Source organism: Gallus gallus, chromosome 1 (assembly GCF_016699485.2).
Source record: "Gallus gallus isolate bGalGal1 chromosome 1, bGalGal1.mat.broiler.GRCg7b, whole genome shotgun sequence".
NCBI lineage: Eukaryota > Metazoa > Chordata > Aves > Galliformes > Phasianidae > Gallus > Gallus gallus.
The window spans coordinates 64,262,411-64,284,005 of NC_052532.1; the positions used below are offsets into that span (position 1 = coordinate 64,262,411).

General features: G+C 35.3%; 1 protein-coding gene across 2 annotated transcripts in view; it reads right to left on the minus strand.

The window, feature by feature from the left end:
• PLCZ1 (phospholipase C zeta 1) overlaps nt 1-21,595 on the minus strand; it is a 43,035-nt gene that overhangs the window by 21,175 nt on the left and 265 nt on the right. The window contains exons 2-8 of one of the 2 annotated variants that reach the window (XM_040697189.2): nt 20,943-21,053; nt 17,441-17,675; nt 12,135-12,336; nt 7,807-7,951; nt 6,272-6,424; nt 2,632-2,859; nt 330-486 (exon numbers count right to left, since the gene is read on the minus strand). In XM_040697189.2, the coding sequence (XP_040553123.1) occupies nt 330-486; nt 2,632-2,859; nt 6,272-6,424; nt 7,807-7,951; nt 12,135-12,336; nt 17,441-17,675; nt 20,943-21,035 (1,213 nt within the window). In that variant the 5' untranslated portion in view covers nt 21,036-21,053. Of the gene's footprint in view, nt 1-329; nt 487-2,631; nt 2,860-6,271; nt 6,425-7,806; nt 7,952-12,134; nt 12,337-17,440; nt 17,676-20,942; nt 21,067-21,595 lie in introns of both variants that reach the window. The other variant, NM_001039273.2, reaches the window with a different exon arrangement.

Consider the following 21,595-nt stretch of genomic DNA (forward strand, 5'->3'; position numbering starts at 1 on the left):
AAAAAGATCTGTTCCTTACATTTTCATGTAACTTTAAAATCATTTCATGTAGGAAAAAAATGAACCTAAAGGTATTCATACATTTTGTATACCATGTTAATATTTGTTTTTATAAAGTTATATGAAATTAGAATAATGCTGAATTTCAAATTGTCTCACAAAACCAAATGAAATATAAAAATGCAGTGAAAATGACAAGTTATTTCTAAAACAGTGCTATAGAAACAGCCAAGTAAAATGGGACAACAGAAATTCTGTAAAGCTTTTTAACCCTTATTAATGAAACATAACAACACTGTAATTTTTCTGTTTAAATCAAAAGAAAATACCTGCATGTTTTACAAATTTTTGTGCTTTAAGCTCTCCAATTGAATTGTTTTCATAACACTTCTGATGAGCTAATGAATGCTCAAAGCTTACAAACTTCTCAGATTTGGTATAAATCACAAGGTCCGACAACCCCATGGCAATCTTCATCTTCTTCACCTAATAATCAGCAGATAAAATCATGTAAGGACACAAAAAATCACAATACATATTACATTATTAAAAATTCAGAAGAACTTGCCAAAAAAGACATAAAGTGTGGGAAAATGTGTCACGTGTAATGTGTATTTGACCTTAAGATATGATTTATGATAGTAAGAGTTTATCCAGTCAGAGACAATTAAGGTTATCATGTTTGTGATAATTGCAGTAGATGTGGGGTGGATGCAGAGATACTTCCAGTGCTTCCTGGCATAATATTGGACAGCTTTAATATTTCTTTGCTTTTCAGACAGGTATATAAACTAAAGTCATTTTTCATGGCTCTTAACATTACTCATATTTTAAATATATGTCCAACTTATATTGTTAATTACATAAAATTCCAGAAAAGATATACTGGTAGGAAGTACTTTGAGAAAGAAAAAAGAGTAGAAGACAGTGTACATACTGACAGCACAAACTCAACTACAAAAAATAGATAACAGGAGAATATTTTAACATGTCAAACAAATCAATCAAATATATATTCCTCTATGACCTGCTCTGATGATAGGCAAACTCTATTCTTAATTAAGATGGAAATTTCTGTGGTCAAAGTCTCTATTTAGTCTTGTTCCATTACCAAAGCAAGCAAAAGCAAAGGCTTGTATACAGTGGAAGTGAGTTGGAAATTTTACCAGCCTATTATCTCTTAAACTGAGGTACTATGTGACCTCTTCATTTGACTTAACACAGAGGTATGAGCTAATCAGTACTAGTATCCAGAAATAGCTGACAGTGTCAACAAAGTTTACATTCCATTAAAACTTCTGAAAGTAAATTCCCATCTGACATAAACTATGCAAAGTTCAAGTGCATTATTTATTCTGGAGATATGTCCCATGAGGAGCAATGGGAGTCTGCTGGCATAGAGTTGAATAAAACAACTCTCTCAAATTGAAAGGAAGTGATGAAGTCAAATCCATCAATGTCACCAGAGTACCTCAGTTGTGGATTTGAATGTTCTCCTGCCCTCCTAACAGAACGGTAGGGTTGGATCACAGAATAAATACTCCCAATCCAATAGAGTGGAACCCCAGAAACAGTATTCTCTTCTGCATGTGAAATGTGACCAGATATCTCTTGCTGCAATTGATCCAGATGCACATGATATATGTTCTGGTCTGTAACATGATGTCAGAAATACACATGACCCTATTATTTGGAAACTTTACCTTCCCCTATCCCATCTTTCCTCAGAATTTTGCCTTGGTATCTCTTCTTATGAGGTGGAAAGAGAAAGATGTAAAGATCTTGAACTTGAAATCACTGAGAGAAAAAAAAGACACTGAGGAACTTACTGTGCCTCAGTAAAAATGTTGAGTCCTGAGGAGCCACCTATGTATATTCATATAATCACAGTGTGATGTGCAAAATTGTCTAGACACTGGGTGCATCCTGCCTACTTTAAATGTTGAACAAAGTAGTTTGAAAGCAACGGATTTCTAGATTTCCACATTAAAAGAGCTACTGTTTGATTAGCAAAATGTTTAAGTTCAATTTGTCAATCAGAAAGAAAGTGACATCTAATTTTTGTAGTGTCTCTTTCAGAAGTATTTATGTCTTTACATAATAAGTGCTGCAACAACTTTCCTATTGTAAATGCTTTAAAATGTACTAGTGCAACCATAAGTCTATGATTCATTTTATTTGTAAATTCAGAACAAAGGAAGTCTCCAAGACAGACTGTTAGACCATAGAATGGAATAGATATAAAACTGTCCCTCATCATCAGGAACCACTATGAGTGTCCTTCATGCATAGCTCCAGGAAGGCTTTGGGATCAACAAAGCAGCTGAGCCTGTTGTGTCACTAATCACCAGGGGCAAGCATGAGATTTGAAAGTGAAAAATGCAAGTGCAATTTAGGATGGGAGCACGGGGGAGGTCTTTTTTAGTTGGATACTAAAATATGGTCCAGTTTGGAATGCATGGAAAGATTCAGGAAAACTCTAGATCCTTCAATATATATTTTTCTAAGTAATATTAAAGCCTATATTTTAAATGTAGTCTCCATTTTGAGGTAGCGTATTTCTTCTTTTTTGTAAAAAGGCTGACAGAGAGCTATGTGTTTTCTAAATTCAGCTGTTATATAAGTTTTTACCTTTGCCTTTTTTCGAGGTGGAGGTGAAGATCTACCTTCAGATTTTCTTTTTGAGGAACCACTCTTTGGGTAAAGAGGGGTTTTTTCATCAGTCTCCTCATCACTTGATGTAATTTCCTCTTCAGATACTTCCCCTGTTTCACCATGACTGTCCCGACCTTTCCTGAGCATAGTTTCTTCAATTGTTCCACATTTCTTATTTTTTACCAATATTTTGAATTTTAATGCCTGTAGATAAAAATTTGAGCAGTAATAACTAGAATTATGTATGTAGTAATTGTAGAATTTTATATTTAGACACTGTTTGATGCATTTTCTTAAACGCATTTCTTAAGTATAATGAAGTGAGGGAGCACAATAAGCACAATACAGTGAATATAGGTATCAGTGATGCAGGTTTCAAAAGCAAGTAAAACAAACAGAAACAGAGACTGGAGATCAAAGTATGCAATAGAATGTGAAACATTTCAACAGAAAAAAACAGAAAGCTCTGCAATACACAGATGCAGATAAAAGAAGGATTGAGGAAGACTGGAGATTGAAGATAAGGAAGTGTCAGAGGTGATGGTCAGGTATGATGTAGGAAATATATTATTTACTAAGCTTGAATCTATTATTATATGAAGACTTGCAGGCAAGTCATCACCTGAACAGCATACATTTAATTGAGGACTAATTGTGGAACTGATCAATATATTTTTAGACATAAATTCTACGGACATGACATATGAAAACTCTAAGCTATGAAAATTTGAAGTATGCATTCTCTTCTGAAAAGTATTTTGAAAGTGATGTCACCCATAGATATGTTATTTGTGGTATGTAATTTAGTGACTTCATGATTCAGATGCAGTACACTGTTTCTGTGGTTGCTATGGAGGATGTATAATCTTTGAATATCAATTAAATTGCATGTAGTTGTGCTTTCAGATGTTTTAAGCAAACCCTCACATTTGAAGTGCAAAGGCTTGCACTTGGGGAAGAACAACTCCAGACACCAGTATATGCTGGGGAGCTGGGAAGCTGCAGAAAAGAACCTAGCAGTCCTGGTAGTCATCAAGTTGATCATGTTATCATCAAGTTGATAGCAGAATTCTTGGCTTCATTACACAAATTATCACTAGTGAGTAAAGAGTGAGAAAAGTGAGTTCTTTGCACTTTACTCAGTGTAGGCAAGGCTTGATCTGGAGTCCTGTGTCTAGTTCTGGACTCCCCAGTACAAGAGAGACAGGGCCATAGTAGAAATAGCCCAGATGAGAGTCACCGAGTTGATCAAAAGGACTGAAGCACCTCTCCTGTCTGGAGAGGCAGAGAGAGGCTGAGAGAGCTGGACCTGTTGGGTCTGGAGAAGAGCTGGTTCAGGAGGAATCTATTTCATCAATGTGTATAAGTACCTGAAGGAAGAATGCAAAGAAGATGGAGCCAAGTTCTTGTCAGTGGTAACCTTCACCATGACAAGAGCCACTGAGCACAAACTGGAACACAGGAGATTTCTTCTGAACACTAGGAAGCATTTCTGTGCTATGCAGGTGACTGGCACAGGTTGCCTAGAGAAGTTGTGGATTCTCCTCCTTGGAGACCTTCAAAAGCCATCTGGACATGGTCCCGAGCAAACTGTGCTGAGTGTCCTTGCTTGAACACAGGAGCCAGGTGAAATGGACCCTGAGATCCCTTTTAACATAAACTATTCTGTAATTCTATGATTCACAGTGTTTTCCAGGTTGCAAATTGAAACTGGACAATGATATAAAAATATTTTTTTACAATCTAAAAAAAGATGTTTATGAGAAATTTATAAAGACGTACTAAATAGATTTAGAATAACACTGCTATGAAAATATAGCAGTATTATAATACTCTAGCAAATCTTTTGGACAAACTACTTTAAAAATGTTTTTTCCCTGACAATTAGTTTACCAAAATCTACCTCTGTGTGTGTGTTCACACAGTTAAGACAGTTTCCTCCTCGTTTTGAAAACAAAACATTTGCATTTGCATCATTCCAATTCAGTTACTGTAAAGAAGTGTGGAAAATATATCTTACATATCCCTGATGTCAGTGGCAAGCCTGAATGACTGTTTTGCATGCATGTATTTGTGTTACAAGACATTAAAAAGTATTTTGTTCTTGAAAGAACATTTAGTGCAAAGGCTGGTACAATGGGAATTTTAAAATTTTCAACCCTCATCTAATTGCCTTTTCTGACTTCATATCCCTGGGGTCTCAAGCCGCCAGCTGAGAAACACTGCCTAAGGGTGAATCACAAAGAATAAGAGAAAATGTTTTTTGCAGTAACAGAACTCAGTGAAAGGGTTCCCTCAACACTTTTATCAACAACAGCCAAAAAATACATAGATTTAGGTTTCCATTTGTAAAACAACATTAAACTTCAGGATTTTTTTTTATCTAAGGAACTAAGATGAATTATCAGATAACAGGTACACCAATAGATTTAAATAGAAGATTTTTGTTTTAAAGCATAACTTTGTCATAAAATGTACAGTTTGTTTCCTCTTTTAGAACTTTCAAACAATGGACTCAAGGATAGGAGAAGAGAAGGGAGGGGAGGGGAGGAATAGGGAGGTGGGAGAGGAGAGGAGAGGAGAGGAGAGGAGAGGAGAGGAGAGGAGAGGAGAGGAGAGGAGAGGAGAGGAGAGGAGAGGAGAGGAGAGGAGAGGAGAGGAGAGGAGAGGAGAGGAGAGGAGAGGAGAGGAGAGGAGAGGAGAGGAGAGGAGAGGAGAGGAGAGGAGAGGAGAGGAGAGGAGAGGAGAGGGTAAGTTCAGTTTAATTTCAAAATATTGACTGTATAGGTTAATAGAAACTTTGAAGTTTTCTATTATAGCAAAATCTGAAAATTTGTTCATAACATTGAATTTCCAAAACCTGGTGTTTGCTTAGCTCTCAGATTTGGAGTTCAGATTCAATACTAACTTCTAGAATCTTTGACAAGTAACTTAACTGAGATTTGTAGGTTGCTTTTTATTTTATATGAAAACAGAGCAGCTGAAATGCATCTTGTCATTGAGAACCATTCTAACACTGAATAAAACCGCATATTAAAAACTGAATACCAACACTGAAATTACAGTAATTTCTTTAGACTATGACTTCATATGAATTACACTATCATACTGTGGTTCATCTACAGAAGCAGTCCTATATCAGAAACGTGGTGGTCTAAACACAGAAAAAAACATCTTCCTTTAAGGAGGGCAGATTTATGCACTGGAGAGTTAGCTGCTTTTGAACATAAAATAAAGTAAAACATTTAATGTATACGCAATGCCAGAAATTGGATTCATGTGAACTGCAACATGTAAGATCTCTCCCTCTCTCTCTTTCTCTCTCTCTCTCAAAGAAAAAAAAAAAAAAAAAAGTTACTATTTTAGTATTTTACAAATACATGCTTCAATGTAGTACTGGAAAGTTTTTCTGTAAACTAAAATTCCCATCAATCTCTGTTATTTAATTCTTAAAGAAAATATTTTCATTTATTTGGTGTTGCTTAATTTTTTATTTATTTTTTACCATTTGAAGTCCATTCAGATGCCAGATGAGCAGTTTCAGAAGAGTTAAAAAAAAAAAAAAGGCAAGAATTTTTTTCACTAATTTTCACAGAGCAAAATACAATGTTATTACCTCAGGAGAAGGTAGTTGAGTCACTTCTATGTCACCGATTGGTGAAGTAAGAAGTTTGTCACCTAGAATATTCAGTAAATATTGTGCTATCCTTTCTTGTTGCTTAGTGCTGCAGTGATTCTCCAAAGACAGCACAACTGGATAATCAGATGCCTAAAAATAGAATTTAAAGTCTATTATGATTAAGAAATATAAAGATCCTCAAAAATATATCGCAAAAGGCCCCTTAGTAATTCATATTTTCCTTTTAATTTCAAAATATTTTGAACGTGTTTGTTTTTTAAGGGTAGTTACAGAGTAGTAAAGCTCACAATACTTACAGAAAAGGGAAAGAATAGTTTAAATAGTAACTTAAATCCAAAGAAGAAAAAAAAAACATCATCCTCAGGATGTTAAGAGGAGATAGAAACAAATCTACAGAGATTAAAAAAAAAAAAAAACAATGAAATTTTTTTTTTAATAATGTCACAATATTTTCTTGGGACTCTATTCTTTACCCATCACAGTACTCAAGAGAGACATGGGAAATCTGGTAAACTTCAGAGAATGCCTCAAAGCAGACGTGTCTATTTCAATTGTATAAATAATTTTCATAAGTCATCATCTAATGAATAAAATCTTTGCTTGGGTAGGATCTAAACTTGACGGTGTATAAAGGAAGAAATATTTTATGTTTATTCAATTTTTAATACTTTTTCACTGAGGATTTGCTAGTGACCCCTATTAGAAGCACATCTTAGTTTAGACTGATAGGAACTATTATTTCTTGATATAATTTTATCATCTTTTTCTATAACTCATGCTTCCTAAATGAAGTCTACATTATGCCTTTATACAATATACTATTTAATAGAAAACATAGGTGAGAGTTATCTGACATCTGATGAAGACCAGCTTAAATCTGAATAGACTATATATGTGCGTGTATAAAAATCCACGTAAATGTATGACCGTACTTATGTACATATATTATGCAAGTTATATTAACAGTCTTCCAGGACATCATTTCAGCAGAAGTTTTGTCAGAAACCTACAAAGAGATTGAGCACCAACAAAATCTCCAGCTTTTGCTCTATTGCCAAAGATAGCCAGAAAGGATATTGCCTTAATGAATCATCTGACAAAAAGATCTGTATCAGGTCTTGAATTTAAAAAAAAAAAAAAAAAAAATAGTGAAAATAGAAACAGGATAACTATCAAACTAAGTTCTAGAGTTCTAGTCTAATGTTTTCTGTATTTTGTGAAATCGAGCTCAGGATATAAGACAGTGTTAGCAACAGAAGAATAAGTGAAGTAAATACATGAGAAGATATAGAGAAGAAAAGTAAAACATTAGACAGATTCTGAAATAGTTGTTCAGTCCATTTTCAGTCCTTGACTAAATGACCTCTGGTTAGTGATACTCATTCCATAAATACTGTCTCAGTTTTGATTTTTTTTTATTTTTTTTTTACCCCTGAGAATCTCAAGATAACAGTATAATTGCAGGCTTTATTAAAACATCATGGCATTTTAACTAACATATATATACGTACCGCAAAAGCATACTTGTCTACTACGTGAATTACAGAACAAAATGTAATTTTGCTTGTTAAGGTGTGACCATGATACACAACAGGATCGTTGTTTGAGCCATCCCAGCAGTCAATTTCCAGACAACGACATCCTTTTAACAGAGCACTTTGAAAGAACAAACGAAATAATTTACAGTTAAAAGGAAAACACCTCATTTCTTTTTATGTCACTGTATTTCTGCTTACAAGCACTAAAAATACAAAGATACTAGTCTATAATTATAACTGATAAATCCTAGGAAGTTACAAAGATATGAGACAGAGCTTTATTTTCTGCTGTTCATCTTAGGCATATTAGGTAATAAAATTTATTAGTGTATTAAGGAGGAAGATAGATTATATGAATATCCTTCATTAAGAGATTAAAAAAGAGAGTCAACATTTTAAAGAAAATACTTCAGAATTTTGGTAAATGTATGCTTAGAATAGAATAAGAAATAATTGAGAGGACTTTTTTGTTCTTGTTATTATCATTTCATGATTTGTCTAAAAGTTTGAGAGTTGTCATACTTAAAACGATCAGTATATTACCATCACACTTAAAGAATCAGCTTCTGCTTGTTATATTCTTTAGCTGTTTTCCCTCAGACTTAATTTCTAGGAAAGAGAGCTAAAGTTTCCTGGATGCCTTAAATTTACTTTTTCAATTTTTAGTAGATTAATGGTTCCCCTTAAATTGCTTAGGTTTCTAACATTTGCCTTGCTACTATGTAGGGAGCTCCAAAAGTAATGCCTCCTATTTATTTCCATGGAAGTTACGACAAAGAGCACAAATACACTATCTGATAGAGCAAATTCTCAACTGTTAAACATTATTTTTTCAGCATAGACACCATCATTTGCTGTGCATTTTTGCCACTGATGAACAAGAGCCTGAGTGCTATATTTACAAAAATCTGCACCAGCAGATGTGACCCACTGTTTCAAAGCTGTCGCTAGCAAATTGTTGCCCACACAGTCTTTCATCAGCCCAAACAGATGGAAGTCAGAAGGTGCCAAATCCAGACTATCTGGTGGGTGTAATAGGACAGTCCAACTAAGATTGACAACATGCTCCATGATCTTCCAACTGGTATGGAGCCTACTATTATCACCTTGCAAGAGAAAGATTGACTTCTTCTCTAGCCTGACTCTAGAACTTCAGGCCATCATCTCTGTCAACATTCTGGTGTGGTGGTCAGAGTTGATGGTTTCTCCAGATTCCAGGAATTCCTGAAGAATTACTCCCTTCCTATCCCAAAAATCAGTGTACACCACTTTAGTCACTAAGGGCTGTCTTGAACTTTTTTTTCAACTGAGAATTCACATGTTGCCACTCCACAGACTGCTGTTTTGACTCTGGCTCACAGTGCTGACACCTCTCATCATCAGTAATGATGCATCACCTTCTGCCTTGTATTGCTTCAATAGGTCCTGACAAACTTGCATACAGTGTTCTTTCCATTGCTACGTGAGCATTCATGGGAACCGTCTGGCAAACTGCAATATTCCAATATTGCCACCATCATTTCCTACACCCTGAAGCCAATATTCAGCTTCATACACAGTTCCCTGGTCGTAATCAGAGGATTTGCGCAAATGAGCTAATTGAGGGGCTCTTCATTTTGTGGTGTGACAGATGTGCATGGCCATCCAGAACATGGCTTGTCTTTCGTGTCACTGCTGCCACTGCTGAAAAGCATCACACACCTCTTCACTGTGCTTGCATCCATTTTTTGATCTCCATAATCATTCAGCAAGCATCTGTGAATGTCAGTGAGTGTCATTTTTAATTCATGGAAGAACTGAATGACACACCTTTGTTTCATATGCTCTTCCATGTCAGGCACCATTTGGTCAGACTGCCTCTCTGCTGTCATCTGTCACATGGCAACAGAATGTAACGGACTATTGGCAGGAAGGTTTAACCTCTACTGCCATACCATCAGTGTCTGCCTCTGACATTGTGGGCCAACATAAAAAAAAAAAAAAGAAGACATTACTTTCAGAGCAGCCTTTGTAATTAAGCATTTCTTGAACCTCTGTGCCTGGCTAGATCATGGAGGAGATCCTCCTGGTTACCATGTTATGGCACATACTAGATGAAGAGGTGATCTGAGACAGCCAGTATGGCTTCACCAAGGGCAGATCTTGCCTGACTAATCTGGTGACCTTCTATGATGGAGTGACGGCATTGGTGGACAGAGGAAGGACAACAGATGTCATCTACCTGGGCTTCTGCAAAGCCTTTGACATGGTCCCTCACCACATCTTTCTCTCTAAATTGGAGAGAGAGAGATTTGAAAGATGGACTGTTTCATGGACTACAGTACTGGTTGGCTGGTAGCAGCCAAAGGATTGTGATCAGTGGTTCTGTGTCAGGGTGGAGGCTGGTCACAAGTGGTGTCCCCTAGGGGTCAGTCTTGGCACCTTTGCTCTTTAACATCTTAATCAATGACAAAGATGATGGAATCGAGTGCACCCTCAGCAAGTTTGCAGATGACACCAAGCTGAGTGGTGCAGTCGATACATCAGAGGGAAGGGAAGCCATCCAGAGGGAGCTAGACAGGCTGGAGAAATGGGCCCATGTGAACATAATGAAGTTCAACAAGGTCAAGTACAAGGTGTTACACTTGGGCTGGGGCAATCACAGGTATTTATAAAAACTGGGGGAAGATCTCTTCAAGAGCAACCCTGCAGAAAAGGACTTGGGGATCCTGGTGGATGAGAAGCTGGACGTGAGCCAGCAGTGTGCACTTGCAGCCCAGAAGGCCAACTACATCCTGGACTGCATTAAAAAAAGGGGAGGCCAGCAGGGAGAAGGAGGTGATTGTCCCCCTCTACTCAGCCCTTGTGAGGTCCCATCTGGAGTACCGTATCCAGGTCTGGGGCCTTCAGCACAAGAAAGATGCAGAACTCTGGGAACAAGTTCAGAGGAAGGTCACTAAGATGATCAGAGGGCTGGAGCATCTCTCCTATGAGGAAAAGTTGAGGGAACTGCACTTGTTTAACTTGGAGAAGAGAAGGCTCTGGGGAGACCTCATTGTGGCCTGCCAGTACTTGAAGGGAGCGTATCAACAGTTAGGGGAACGACTGTTTACGTGGGTGGATAGTGATAAGACAAGGGGGAATGCTTTTAAACTGAGACAGAGGAGGTTAGATATTAGGAGGAAGTCTTTCACTCAGAGGGTGGCGATGCACTGGAACAGGTTGCCCAAGGAGGTTGTGGATGCCCTGGAGGCATTCAAGGCCAGGCTGGATGTGGCTCTAGGCAGCCTGGTCTAGTGGTTGGCGACCCTGCACATAGCAGGGCGGTTGAAACTAGATGATCATTGTGGTCCTTTACAACCCAGGCCATTCTATGATTATGTGAGTCTGTGATTCTATTAGCAATATTTTACATTATTTTATTCTGTCCTTTAAGTGCTGTCCTTTACATGTTAACAATATCTTATAGATGCATCTAGAAAGATATTTTCTGATATTTTTAATACCCGTAGAAAAAGAGAAAGTGAAAAGGTTTTTTATCATTTTTGCAATTATATTAAGCAACATCGTTTTTACCTCATATAATTGTAAATACTGCTAGAAATAGATTCACTAGTATTTGTGATGATTGCAAGCCATTAGAGAATATCTAGAGAGCAACCAAAACAAAAGATTTCACATGACTTTTAATTATCCCAGCCAAAGTCATGACAAACATAAAAGCCTTTTTCTCCCATCTTCTTATTTCTGCTAAATGCACCTTGGCCATAAGGCATACTTTTTCCTTCTGCTCTTGGAGTCATATGCTGCACAACTGAACACAGATTCTCTCTCTTGGCTACTATAATGCCCACGTAAGACCTCTGTCCCTTTTCATTGCAACACACACTAATCACAGATAACCTTGACACACAGCAACATAGTGTTCGCTTATGTTCCATATATTGATCAGAACTGAGTTGGCCCAGGAATTTTATATTTATTTGTAATTTTTTTCATGGTATGTTGAGAATAAAAACTGATTAAATCAAATACTGTGCTGCATGCTATAGATTTATTTTGCTATGAAGTAGATGTTATGTGCTGTAAGTGAAACAATGGATAATTTCCAGTCTATGAGCAAGTGGTTTGGTAAATATATTGAAAAGACTACACACAAAATAAAATAAGACTCTTGTTTTCCACTTTCATCCACAGCGGCTATTGCCAAACATCATTACCTGTGAGCTACCTTTAAAAAGCCAAAGAATATTTAAAATTTTGGTGAATAGAATAGAATAGAACAGAACAGAACAGAACAGAACAGAACTACATCTGAATACCTGATATATCCATTTAAATCGCTGGGTCCTATTAGCTGGTCAGATACCAAGTAGGTATTGTGAGAAGATGAAATAAAATAGTCACATAAAGGGTGGTTCATATCTTGGTAGACGGTCCGGTGCTCTTTTTTGAATATTGTACAATCTTCTGAACTCATGTACCTTATAAATCCTTCAAATGACAATTGTCTTCTTTTCCTAACTGTTCAGAAAAGAAGAAAGGAAAAAAATTCTGGTGTGAAGTTAAGCTGATAGTTATATCTGTGTATTTTACATAATTTTTAGTAAATAATTCAGAATATTGCTAAATGTTTTACAGCATAACACTTCTCTGCAATTTTAAAATTCATAAAAAGGATTATGAACACAAATGTCAGATGTGTACATTTCTGATGTTGATGTAGTTCTAAATTATGAGAGGAAATTAGTGTGTTCTGATGTTTTTGTACTCTGTGGATTTTAGAAAAAAAGTTTGCAACAGTCCTAATTAAATATAAAGTAAAATATTTGTTGTTGTTTAGTTTTGGAAAGTAACATGCCTGTCAGTGTACAAATGGATTTTTTCTCAGTAGAAAATAATTGAATTTTTCTCTAATATGTCATTCAGAGATTGTCAGAATAATCTCGCAGATACTATGATTCCTAACATCAAGCATCTTAAATGGTGGAAAATCACAAATAGCTAATGATAAAATGATGATTTGATTAGAAGTATTTGAAATAAAAAATATCATCTTAACAATATAAATTACTGCCCACAAAGATGTATTTGAAATCAAGCTTATTATATTACTGCATCTATAACAAATCATGCTAATTGCCTTCATACCAGTGATAGTCATCCCATTTGTTTTGTTATTTAACTGAATTAATGACAGACAGATCCATTATACTGCCAACTGTTGCTCTAATGTCATGCTTCAAATGTAACTATTTTGCAAATGATATAATCTCAGATGTCAGTTTTGATTCAAAACACAACCTAGTTTGAATTAGTCAGGGATTTTGCCCAATTCTGACTGCAAAATAACCTTATTTTTGTCATCGTAGTTGGATGCTTTAGCAATAAGTAATCAGACAGTACTTTATGCTAACAATAACACTGAGTTTCCAAGTTTCTTCACTATTTTTTATATTATTTTGGGTTACTCTTGTCATAAATAAATAAAAGATAGCTGTAGTTTTTTCTTGAAGAGAACATATGTTTACATAAATGCACTCATTAATATAGTTCCATTAAATTAGAAACATTACTTTGTAAGATAAATATGTATTACTTTGATAGCCAGCATATAAGCTCTTTGGCTTCAGAGTTCATTTCATTTCTCCCATCGTTAGAAAAAAATGTGCGTATTCTTATATAGCTTTTTACAGGACCTTGCATTACATTCATTTACATCTCTTTTCTCAGGGATCTAGAGCTGCTATCTTTGACCTGCATACAACTAAAGTCCTGTTTCTGAAGAACTATCAAAATTCATTGCAACTTTGTAAATCAAAATTGGTAAGCAGTAAAAAGGTGACTTTGCACTAACAGTTATGTCAGCATATATGCAAAGGAGTATCATGTGATCATAAACAGCATACCATCTGCTAAAATAATTTTTCAGAGAAGACCTCATGTTTAGTAAAAAAGATCACAGTTTCTAAAGTCTAAGATAGAAGGAGGCTTAAATTGTTGTTATTCCCACAGTTAGTTCATGCTATTCGTTCATAACTCTCTTACCAGTGAAGGAAACCTACTGGGTTTCATTAGACCCACTCTTATTTTTGTCTGATGAAGATACCAAAATTGGTTAAGAATGCAAGTGCAATGCTTTTTAAGTTCTGATAAATAGCACAACCATACTATTTTTTGGTCATTTACAGATACTTTCTTTTTCTATATTAAAATAAAGGGGAATACATCTTCATAAACTTTCCACAGGGAAAAGATGCTTTCATCAAGGCCTTATGCATCTCCCTAGAGGAACCTCAATCCTTTTCTCCATTAGCAGTAGTTAGTAAACACATATCCACTTGGTGTAGAAGTAAAAAGTGAAAGCAAGGGAAGATTTCTGTCTTCCTGTAGCTTCTTGTTTACAAAATTCAATGCTTTTGTCTTGCCCTCCCTTTTCAGATAGTCTGAAACACAATTTATTACTAATAATCTTTTTTTTCCAGTGATAATTGTTGTAAGAAATAGTTTGTTTTTCCCTCATTGTCAGTCTAATTAAGGTAAATTTCAGCACTGCCATGTAGGAAAATACAGATATATCACAGGAATTGTGGCCACTGCATGATTTTTTGAAAGACATATTATATTAAATGCCTATATTTTTTAGAGTTCGTCTCCTCCTACTTTCTTAATTTAGAACTTCTTTGTGGAAAGAAATAATGAAATTAAGCTTTCATAAATTGTTGGACAAATCTGTCTAAAATATTGTGTTTATATAGGGTGTAGATGGCACATACTAAGGAGTTTATATCCTAATTTTTTTTCTAATTAATAAGTGTGTTCCAGATTACATAAATTCTTTATCTCACAAATGTACCAAGCTAATATTGTTATTTACAAAGAAAGCAAGATTTTCAAAGTAGGATTATGCATTTTGAACAGTTTTTATATTGACTTACAGGAAAATATGCAGATGGGAACAGAGAGATGGAATGGAGAGATCTGTGAAAGTGTGCAACACAATTGACGTTTCAGTGTTAGTTAGGGGCAAGTGTCAGATGATTCACATGCTGACCATTTCTATGATCACTTTCATAAATGAATCCTTCAGTCAAAAATGCAAACTAAAGCATACAGACACACACATCTGTTAATGCAGCATTTTGTCATTGGAAATTTAAATTGTATAATAAAAGTGGAAGAGCAATGTATTCTGTACCTTTTCTGAACAAACTACAGCATCTGCAGAGAGCTAATTTAGAATTATGTCACACAATGACATTGAAAAGTAGTCTCTGTGGACACAAATGTTCTCAATGGACAAAATGTTAACAATTGACTTATCAATGCTGTATATATCTCGTCACTGCTTTTATCGTCATCTTGACATACCAGTGTCACGAAGTTTATCAGATAATGGTTGTTACTATTAGCAAACCAGTCAATCAAGTGTCAAAATCTGCCCTTTTCTCTTTTTGTAAAATACAGGACAAGGCTGGCAGATGAGTCTAACAGATCATCTTGATGAAGGAGATACTACACCAAATTCAGAATGACAGTTGCACAAAACAGTATATCACAACACCATATGAATCAACTATCATGTCAATCATATCTGGAATTTTCTACTAAATATGTTTGAGTGGGAGTATTTGTCCAGTCAAAGCAGCATGAACAAGACAGCTATTATTTCACCCAGCAATATTATTTCCAATAACAGGATAAACAATTTTTTTAACAGATGAGGAAAAAGGTAAATTTGGCTTAAATCTCTAACGTAAACCAGAAATCTAAAACAAACAAACAAACAAACAAAAAACTCTTGATATTTACAGCTGTGTTTGCTAATTGAGTAAAGATTGTCATTCTTTTAACCACTTTATAGCTATTAACTTTATGATAGATCATTCAAAGCAAACTTTTAAACTGGTAACTTCTGTAATTACTTAGGAAAAACTAATTTTCAGAAAGAGTAGGATATATTTAATAAAATCTGTACTAATTTGAAAGCCCCTACAATTAATGACATAAGGAAGATTTTGTAGCCATTGCTGGACTGAGTGACTTAGTGAAACACCAAATTCCTTTTGCTTCTGGTTCAAAGTGTGATGTAGTTTTTCCCTCAACAATTGGAATGATGAGCAGAGTTGTTATCTCAAAAGGAAGATTTTCTCCTTCTTTAATTTATTCGTAATTTTTCTGTTTTCCTTACTCAGTCTGAAACAATGGGAACCAAAGGAAACAAACACTGTTAAATATTTAATGTTCATCTTCCTCTGGACAAAGAAAGTTTCCAATAAAATGCACTTAGGTCTGATTTCCTTTTTTCAGCTTAGTAGCAAATTTTGTTGTTATATTCAGAAACAGCAGAAATGTAACAGCACAATTTGAAGCAGCCATCAACAGCTGAAATATACACGTTACGGATTTAACAAATAACTAATCTCTCATTTCTAGTGATTCAGAAAGGGTGAATATACTGCAAAGTATTACTGATATCTGTAAGAACACAGCTTGAGTATCAGATTCCAGTCTGAATTATCAGTACTAGCTGCTTAGACAGCTTCCTTCCACTGCACCACAAGAAGTGTCATGGATTTGCTGAGCAATATTAGAAGTGAAAAAGCATGGGGGGAAAAAAAAAAAAAAAGAAGAACACTATAAAACTCAAAGTATTGGAAGCTTCAGGGGAGGAATAAAGAAATATAGTTTGGGTATGCAGAAATGGTGTTAGGGAAGCTAAAATTCAACTCAATTTGAAACTGTCTTGGGAGTTCAGTTGGAACATGAAGTGCTGATACCGCTGCATTGCCCTTGTTTTTAAAAAGAATATGAGGGCCTGCTGTTGAATGGAGTAGGTGGCAGACTCCAAGTCTGTCAGCATTGTTTAAGTTCACCACATTTGCAAGACTGCTTTAACGCATCCCTGATATTCTTACCAATGATACCCAGCTGACAGCAAACCAGTTAACTGCTCAAGTTTTCAGCCTTACTCAGTAAAGGCAAAGAGATATAACCTTACTAGAATTTGTTTTCTTCTGTGAAATCACTGTATTAGATTACTTCTACAGTTAAACTTTCTGCCACGTATCACTCAAATGCAGACAGCTTGCTAACAAAACACTATTTGTATTTTTTATCTTCATAGTCCAGCACTTGTATTCCTCTAATTAATTAAACAAAGTGATTGTTGCTAAAGAATCAGTCTGGCTTCCTAATAATGTTCATTCACATGTTTCAGTGAATATTAAAAAATTTTACTGTGGCTTCCCTACTCTATGAAAATTGCATTTTATTTGAAGCAATCTGCACCTAGATTTTGGATCAGTATGTTGCAACAAGGAGTAAGAATGACTGAACTGGTCGTGTCCTGTTGCTGAGTAAATTTACGGTGCTTTATAAATAGTTTCTAATATCATCATATTTATAATATTCAAAGACCCAAATTGCAAAAAAAAAAAAAAAAATTATTGATACATGCTCTTACAGATGATATTATACAACAGACATAATTATAATACTCTTGCTTACACTACTTTTTTTTTTTAATGTCCAGTTTGCATAGTCAGATGAGTATTCAACAGTATAAACTGTCTATGAAAAGCACAAAAAGTAAGAGCTAGGAATCAAATACTTCAACTATGCATACCTTCATCAATGGGTTCATACTTCAAGATAACTTCTAAGGCAGTTGTTTCAGCACCTTCAGTTTTAAATTGCTCTTTTTTGAGAAATGCAGTGAGCTCAGTGTCAGCAAGATTTTTGCGGTTTTCAGAGTAAGCGCAGAAAATTTCATGAAATTCATTTCTGTGTACAATAGCCCGATAAATTGCTCTGAAGTCTTCTATGTTAATAGTATGTATCTTCCGCTTGTCAACTGTTTTCTGAAAACAAAAATCAGAACAGTCAACAAAAGGTATACAATAACAAAAAGATACAGATAAACCAGTCTATTATAATATTATAAAAACTAGAACAATAGAGAAAGCTTAAGGCAATAGTGACTAGAATACATTATCAAATGATATTCGTCTTCTATATGCAACATTTAGATTTGTCTTTCTGTGTTAAGTGTTTTGTACAAATTAAAATGTACCATATGACAGAGCATCTAAGCAAATAAAAGAAATTCATATATAACACATGCAATATTAAAATATAAATCTGCACTAAAATACTGTGCATTACAGTAAATATGCAGCATAAAAAATGTTGAGTGAAAAATATGCCTAATATAATACCCCTCTCACAGCAACTTGAACCAAATTCTAAGTACAGTATTTTAAATTTACATACAGCATACATCAAGTTGTGATCTGAAAAATGAAACAAGAAACAAATTTTCACATTATCTGTCCTTTAAAAATTTCCACCAAAATATGTAGCTGTGCATATGAAATACGTTTACATCAGTTTAGCTTGCATTTGTTAAATTTGTTATTGTTAAATTAAGACAAACTTTGAAAATTTACTCCAAAAAAAAAAAAATAGCCACAAAATCATACAGAAATAACAAATAATTGATTTTTTTACTACTGTAGGCTAATTAAAATTTGTAACTTTTGTCTCCTTCAAATGAGTCTTCCAAGGAGGTTGGATTTCACCACCTAATAATGACATGTACTATGATTTGCAGAGCCTCCCTAAAAGTGTCCATAAATATAAAATGCCTAACTTGAGCTCAGACTACTGTTTGATGAAAGCTTCTGATTACTACTGATTAGACTAGTTTTGAAGAAACACCATAGAATCTAAAGGCCCAATGCTACATTGCCATTCTCTTCCTATGCGGTAGAGTTCCCACTGAGAGATGTCTGTGCAAGTACAATAACAAAGAAGAGTACAATACAAGCAAAAAAGAAAATTTCAAAACTTTTACATAACAGTAGACAAGAATTTGCTTTGATTTAAAAAAAAATAATTGTAACAATCACTTCTAATGAAACTAAGCAGCAAGATAATAATTCAGTAGAAAACTAATAATATGCTTCTTATTACTGCATGAAAAATCCCAAGTCCTAGGTTGATATCATTGAACTATTTTTTTTAACATCTTTATGGAAACTGCAAATTTACTTATGACTGTTAATCAGAAAAAGGAAATACCAACTCATTTAGAAATTAAGCAACTATGAGGACTCAGGAGACCTTCTCTCAGCTATTGGTACAAAGTGAAACTGGCCAGAAAATTAAATTTTCTATTTCATTGTCCTTTTCTGAAATATAGATAACTACAGTACCCACGGGCATTTTTGAAATTAAAGTTATGAAAATCCATCAAAATGTTAAAAAAAAAAAAAAGACTGTTATAAAATTTTTATTGGCAGATTTTTATTATTTTCATTAAGGCACATCACATCTTTTCAGAAAAAGAAGTTTCTTGACAATGATTTAGTTCTGAGAAGTATACTAAAATTTATTATTCCTTTAAAATCTTTATGTTCATAATTCTGATATTGCCCAAAGGAGCATTACAGTAAAGTAAATGTGAAGAGAAAATAAAACAAAGTAGATTGCTCTTTAAAAACTGTTTCTTACAAAATAGATTTTTGTCATGTATAGTCATTTGATTATCAATGTATAGTTAGTGAAAATGATGGCAGAAAAAAATTCCTTCCAGATTGCTTTGCATTTTACATCCTGTTAGAATGATGAATAATTTGAGCTCCAAAATTATTGAAAATAGTCAAATATCTCATAAAGTAAAGAATACCTAACAATACTGCTAAGAACAACTAGATCAAATTGCCAAATACATTATATGTTGAGTATATACTTTTGAGTATCTATAGCTAGATCAAGCTTATTCTATGCAGATCACTTCCCCAAATAATTATTCTCCACCCACAATTCATCAAATATCTCAGATTCCTGTCAGGAATCAGGTGGATTCCTGGTGGAAAATAACAGACAACTATGAGAAATAGTTTCAAGTTCTCATGAAATTCTTGAGTGTAGCAATTGTCTCAGTGCAATGAAAAATTCAAAAATCACAGGCACAACCCCATGTTTAGCAAGGACTGTGCTCACACTGCTGTTTTCACCTGGGCTAGACAGAACAATAACAGAACAAGACAGAATGAGGAAATACTAGTGCTTTCCTGCCTTCCCTGCAGTATGACAAGACCTAAAACTTTTGGAATTCCCAGAGCTAATTCTCCTCTATCAAATCTGGACAAAATTAGAAAACTGGTTACAAAACTGTCACATAGGAAACATACGTATAAATAGTCACTGAGTTTCATTTCCTTAGGAAAACAGCCTTACCAAAAGGAGGGTTTGGGGGGGGGGGGGGGGGGGGGGGGAAAAAGAGAGAGAGAGAGAGAGAGAGAAAAGGAAAATCCATATAATTAATAGGATGCACCTGAAGAACATGAAATCCCAATGCATTCAAAGGCACTCAATTTTACAGTTTTTTCTCAGTGGGAATACACAAACCTGATCATAGACTGAGATCCTAAATTAAATTACTGTATTATTAAGGCTGATTTCTATCTGTTTGATTTTGCATAAGTAGAAAAGCCTTGAACATTGCTGTATCTCAAGGCCACATCCTTCCCCAGGAGTACAAGTGCTATGGATGTATGGGATATCCAAGCATGTCTCTTAAATGCTTCACAAGAGAGGTATGGTGGAAAACTGAGTAAATGTGCTGGATTTACATTGACTTGAAGCTGGAATAGATCAGATACCTTCATATTGTTCTTCAGGCAAGAGGATTGATAGCAATCTCTCTAATGGCTCTGAGCAGCATTAGCCAGGCATGGCTGCACTCATTAGCTCAATCACAAAAGCAGCTCCATGGGATGAAGTCAGAATATTTACACTGTTCTCCAGTGAGGCCTTGTTACAATGCAGTTGGGAATCGAGGCCTATACATATATATATATATATTTTTATCACTCATAACCATTTTGCTGTGTTGAAGAGATGGTAGTGGTCATGCAACCACTCAGTTATCTGTTTTACACAGAAGCAGAAGATCTGGATGTGGCAAATTATTTGCTGATTTTGCTCACTCTCTGAGCATGAAATTAATTTCACAAAAATAAACCAAATATAAAAAATAATTTAAAAGCGTATGTTATATAATACCCTTATGTAACTGACCTTCTAAATGTATCTCATCGCTGAATCTACATATTCCTCACCTTGAAAACATGTTTCACATGGGCGAGATTAAAAGGCATATGCAGTTTTTCAAGTAGTTTAACGGTGCTATCAAAATCAATCTTCCCATTCATGAAGCCATCCTGAATGATGTTCAAAAACCATGTACAAGAGACCAAGTTAAGGAAAAGTCTGACCTTTGCCATTATTTCAACAAGGTGAGACAATTAATATTTTAGACCTAAAATGCTTGCATGTTTTTCTTCTCATAGTCAAACCCCCTTGTTTTTTGACTTCTGATAATACAGCAGGCTATGAGCAGCACAGAAGCACAGTTGTGCTCTGCACTCAGTGAAACCTGGGGGCAAAGGGGACAGGAAAGAGCCAGAAAAAGACACAGGGAGAGTGTGAAGGAAGATGATGGGTAGTCAGGGTGAAAAAAGGCCTGTGAGGGAGAGAAGGGAGAAATGGAGAGATAGAGAGGTGACAGCAGGAAAAGGAGTGTCCACAAGGAGCAGCAGTGCCCACTCTGCTGGCCTAACCAGCCCAGGCTAGCACACCCTGAGCTGACCATCCTGCAGGCTCAGGTCCTCTTGCATTCCAGCCATGTGGTCCCATGCAGGCCCAAGCCTGGGCCGGGCCTCAGAACAGGTTCATGTGCAGGAAAAGTCGCACAGTGGCAGGTGTCATAGGG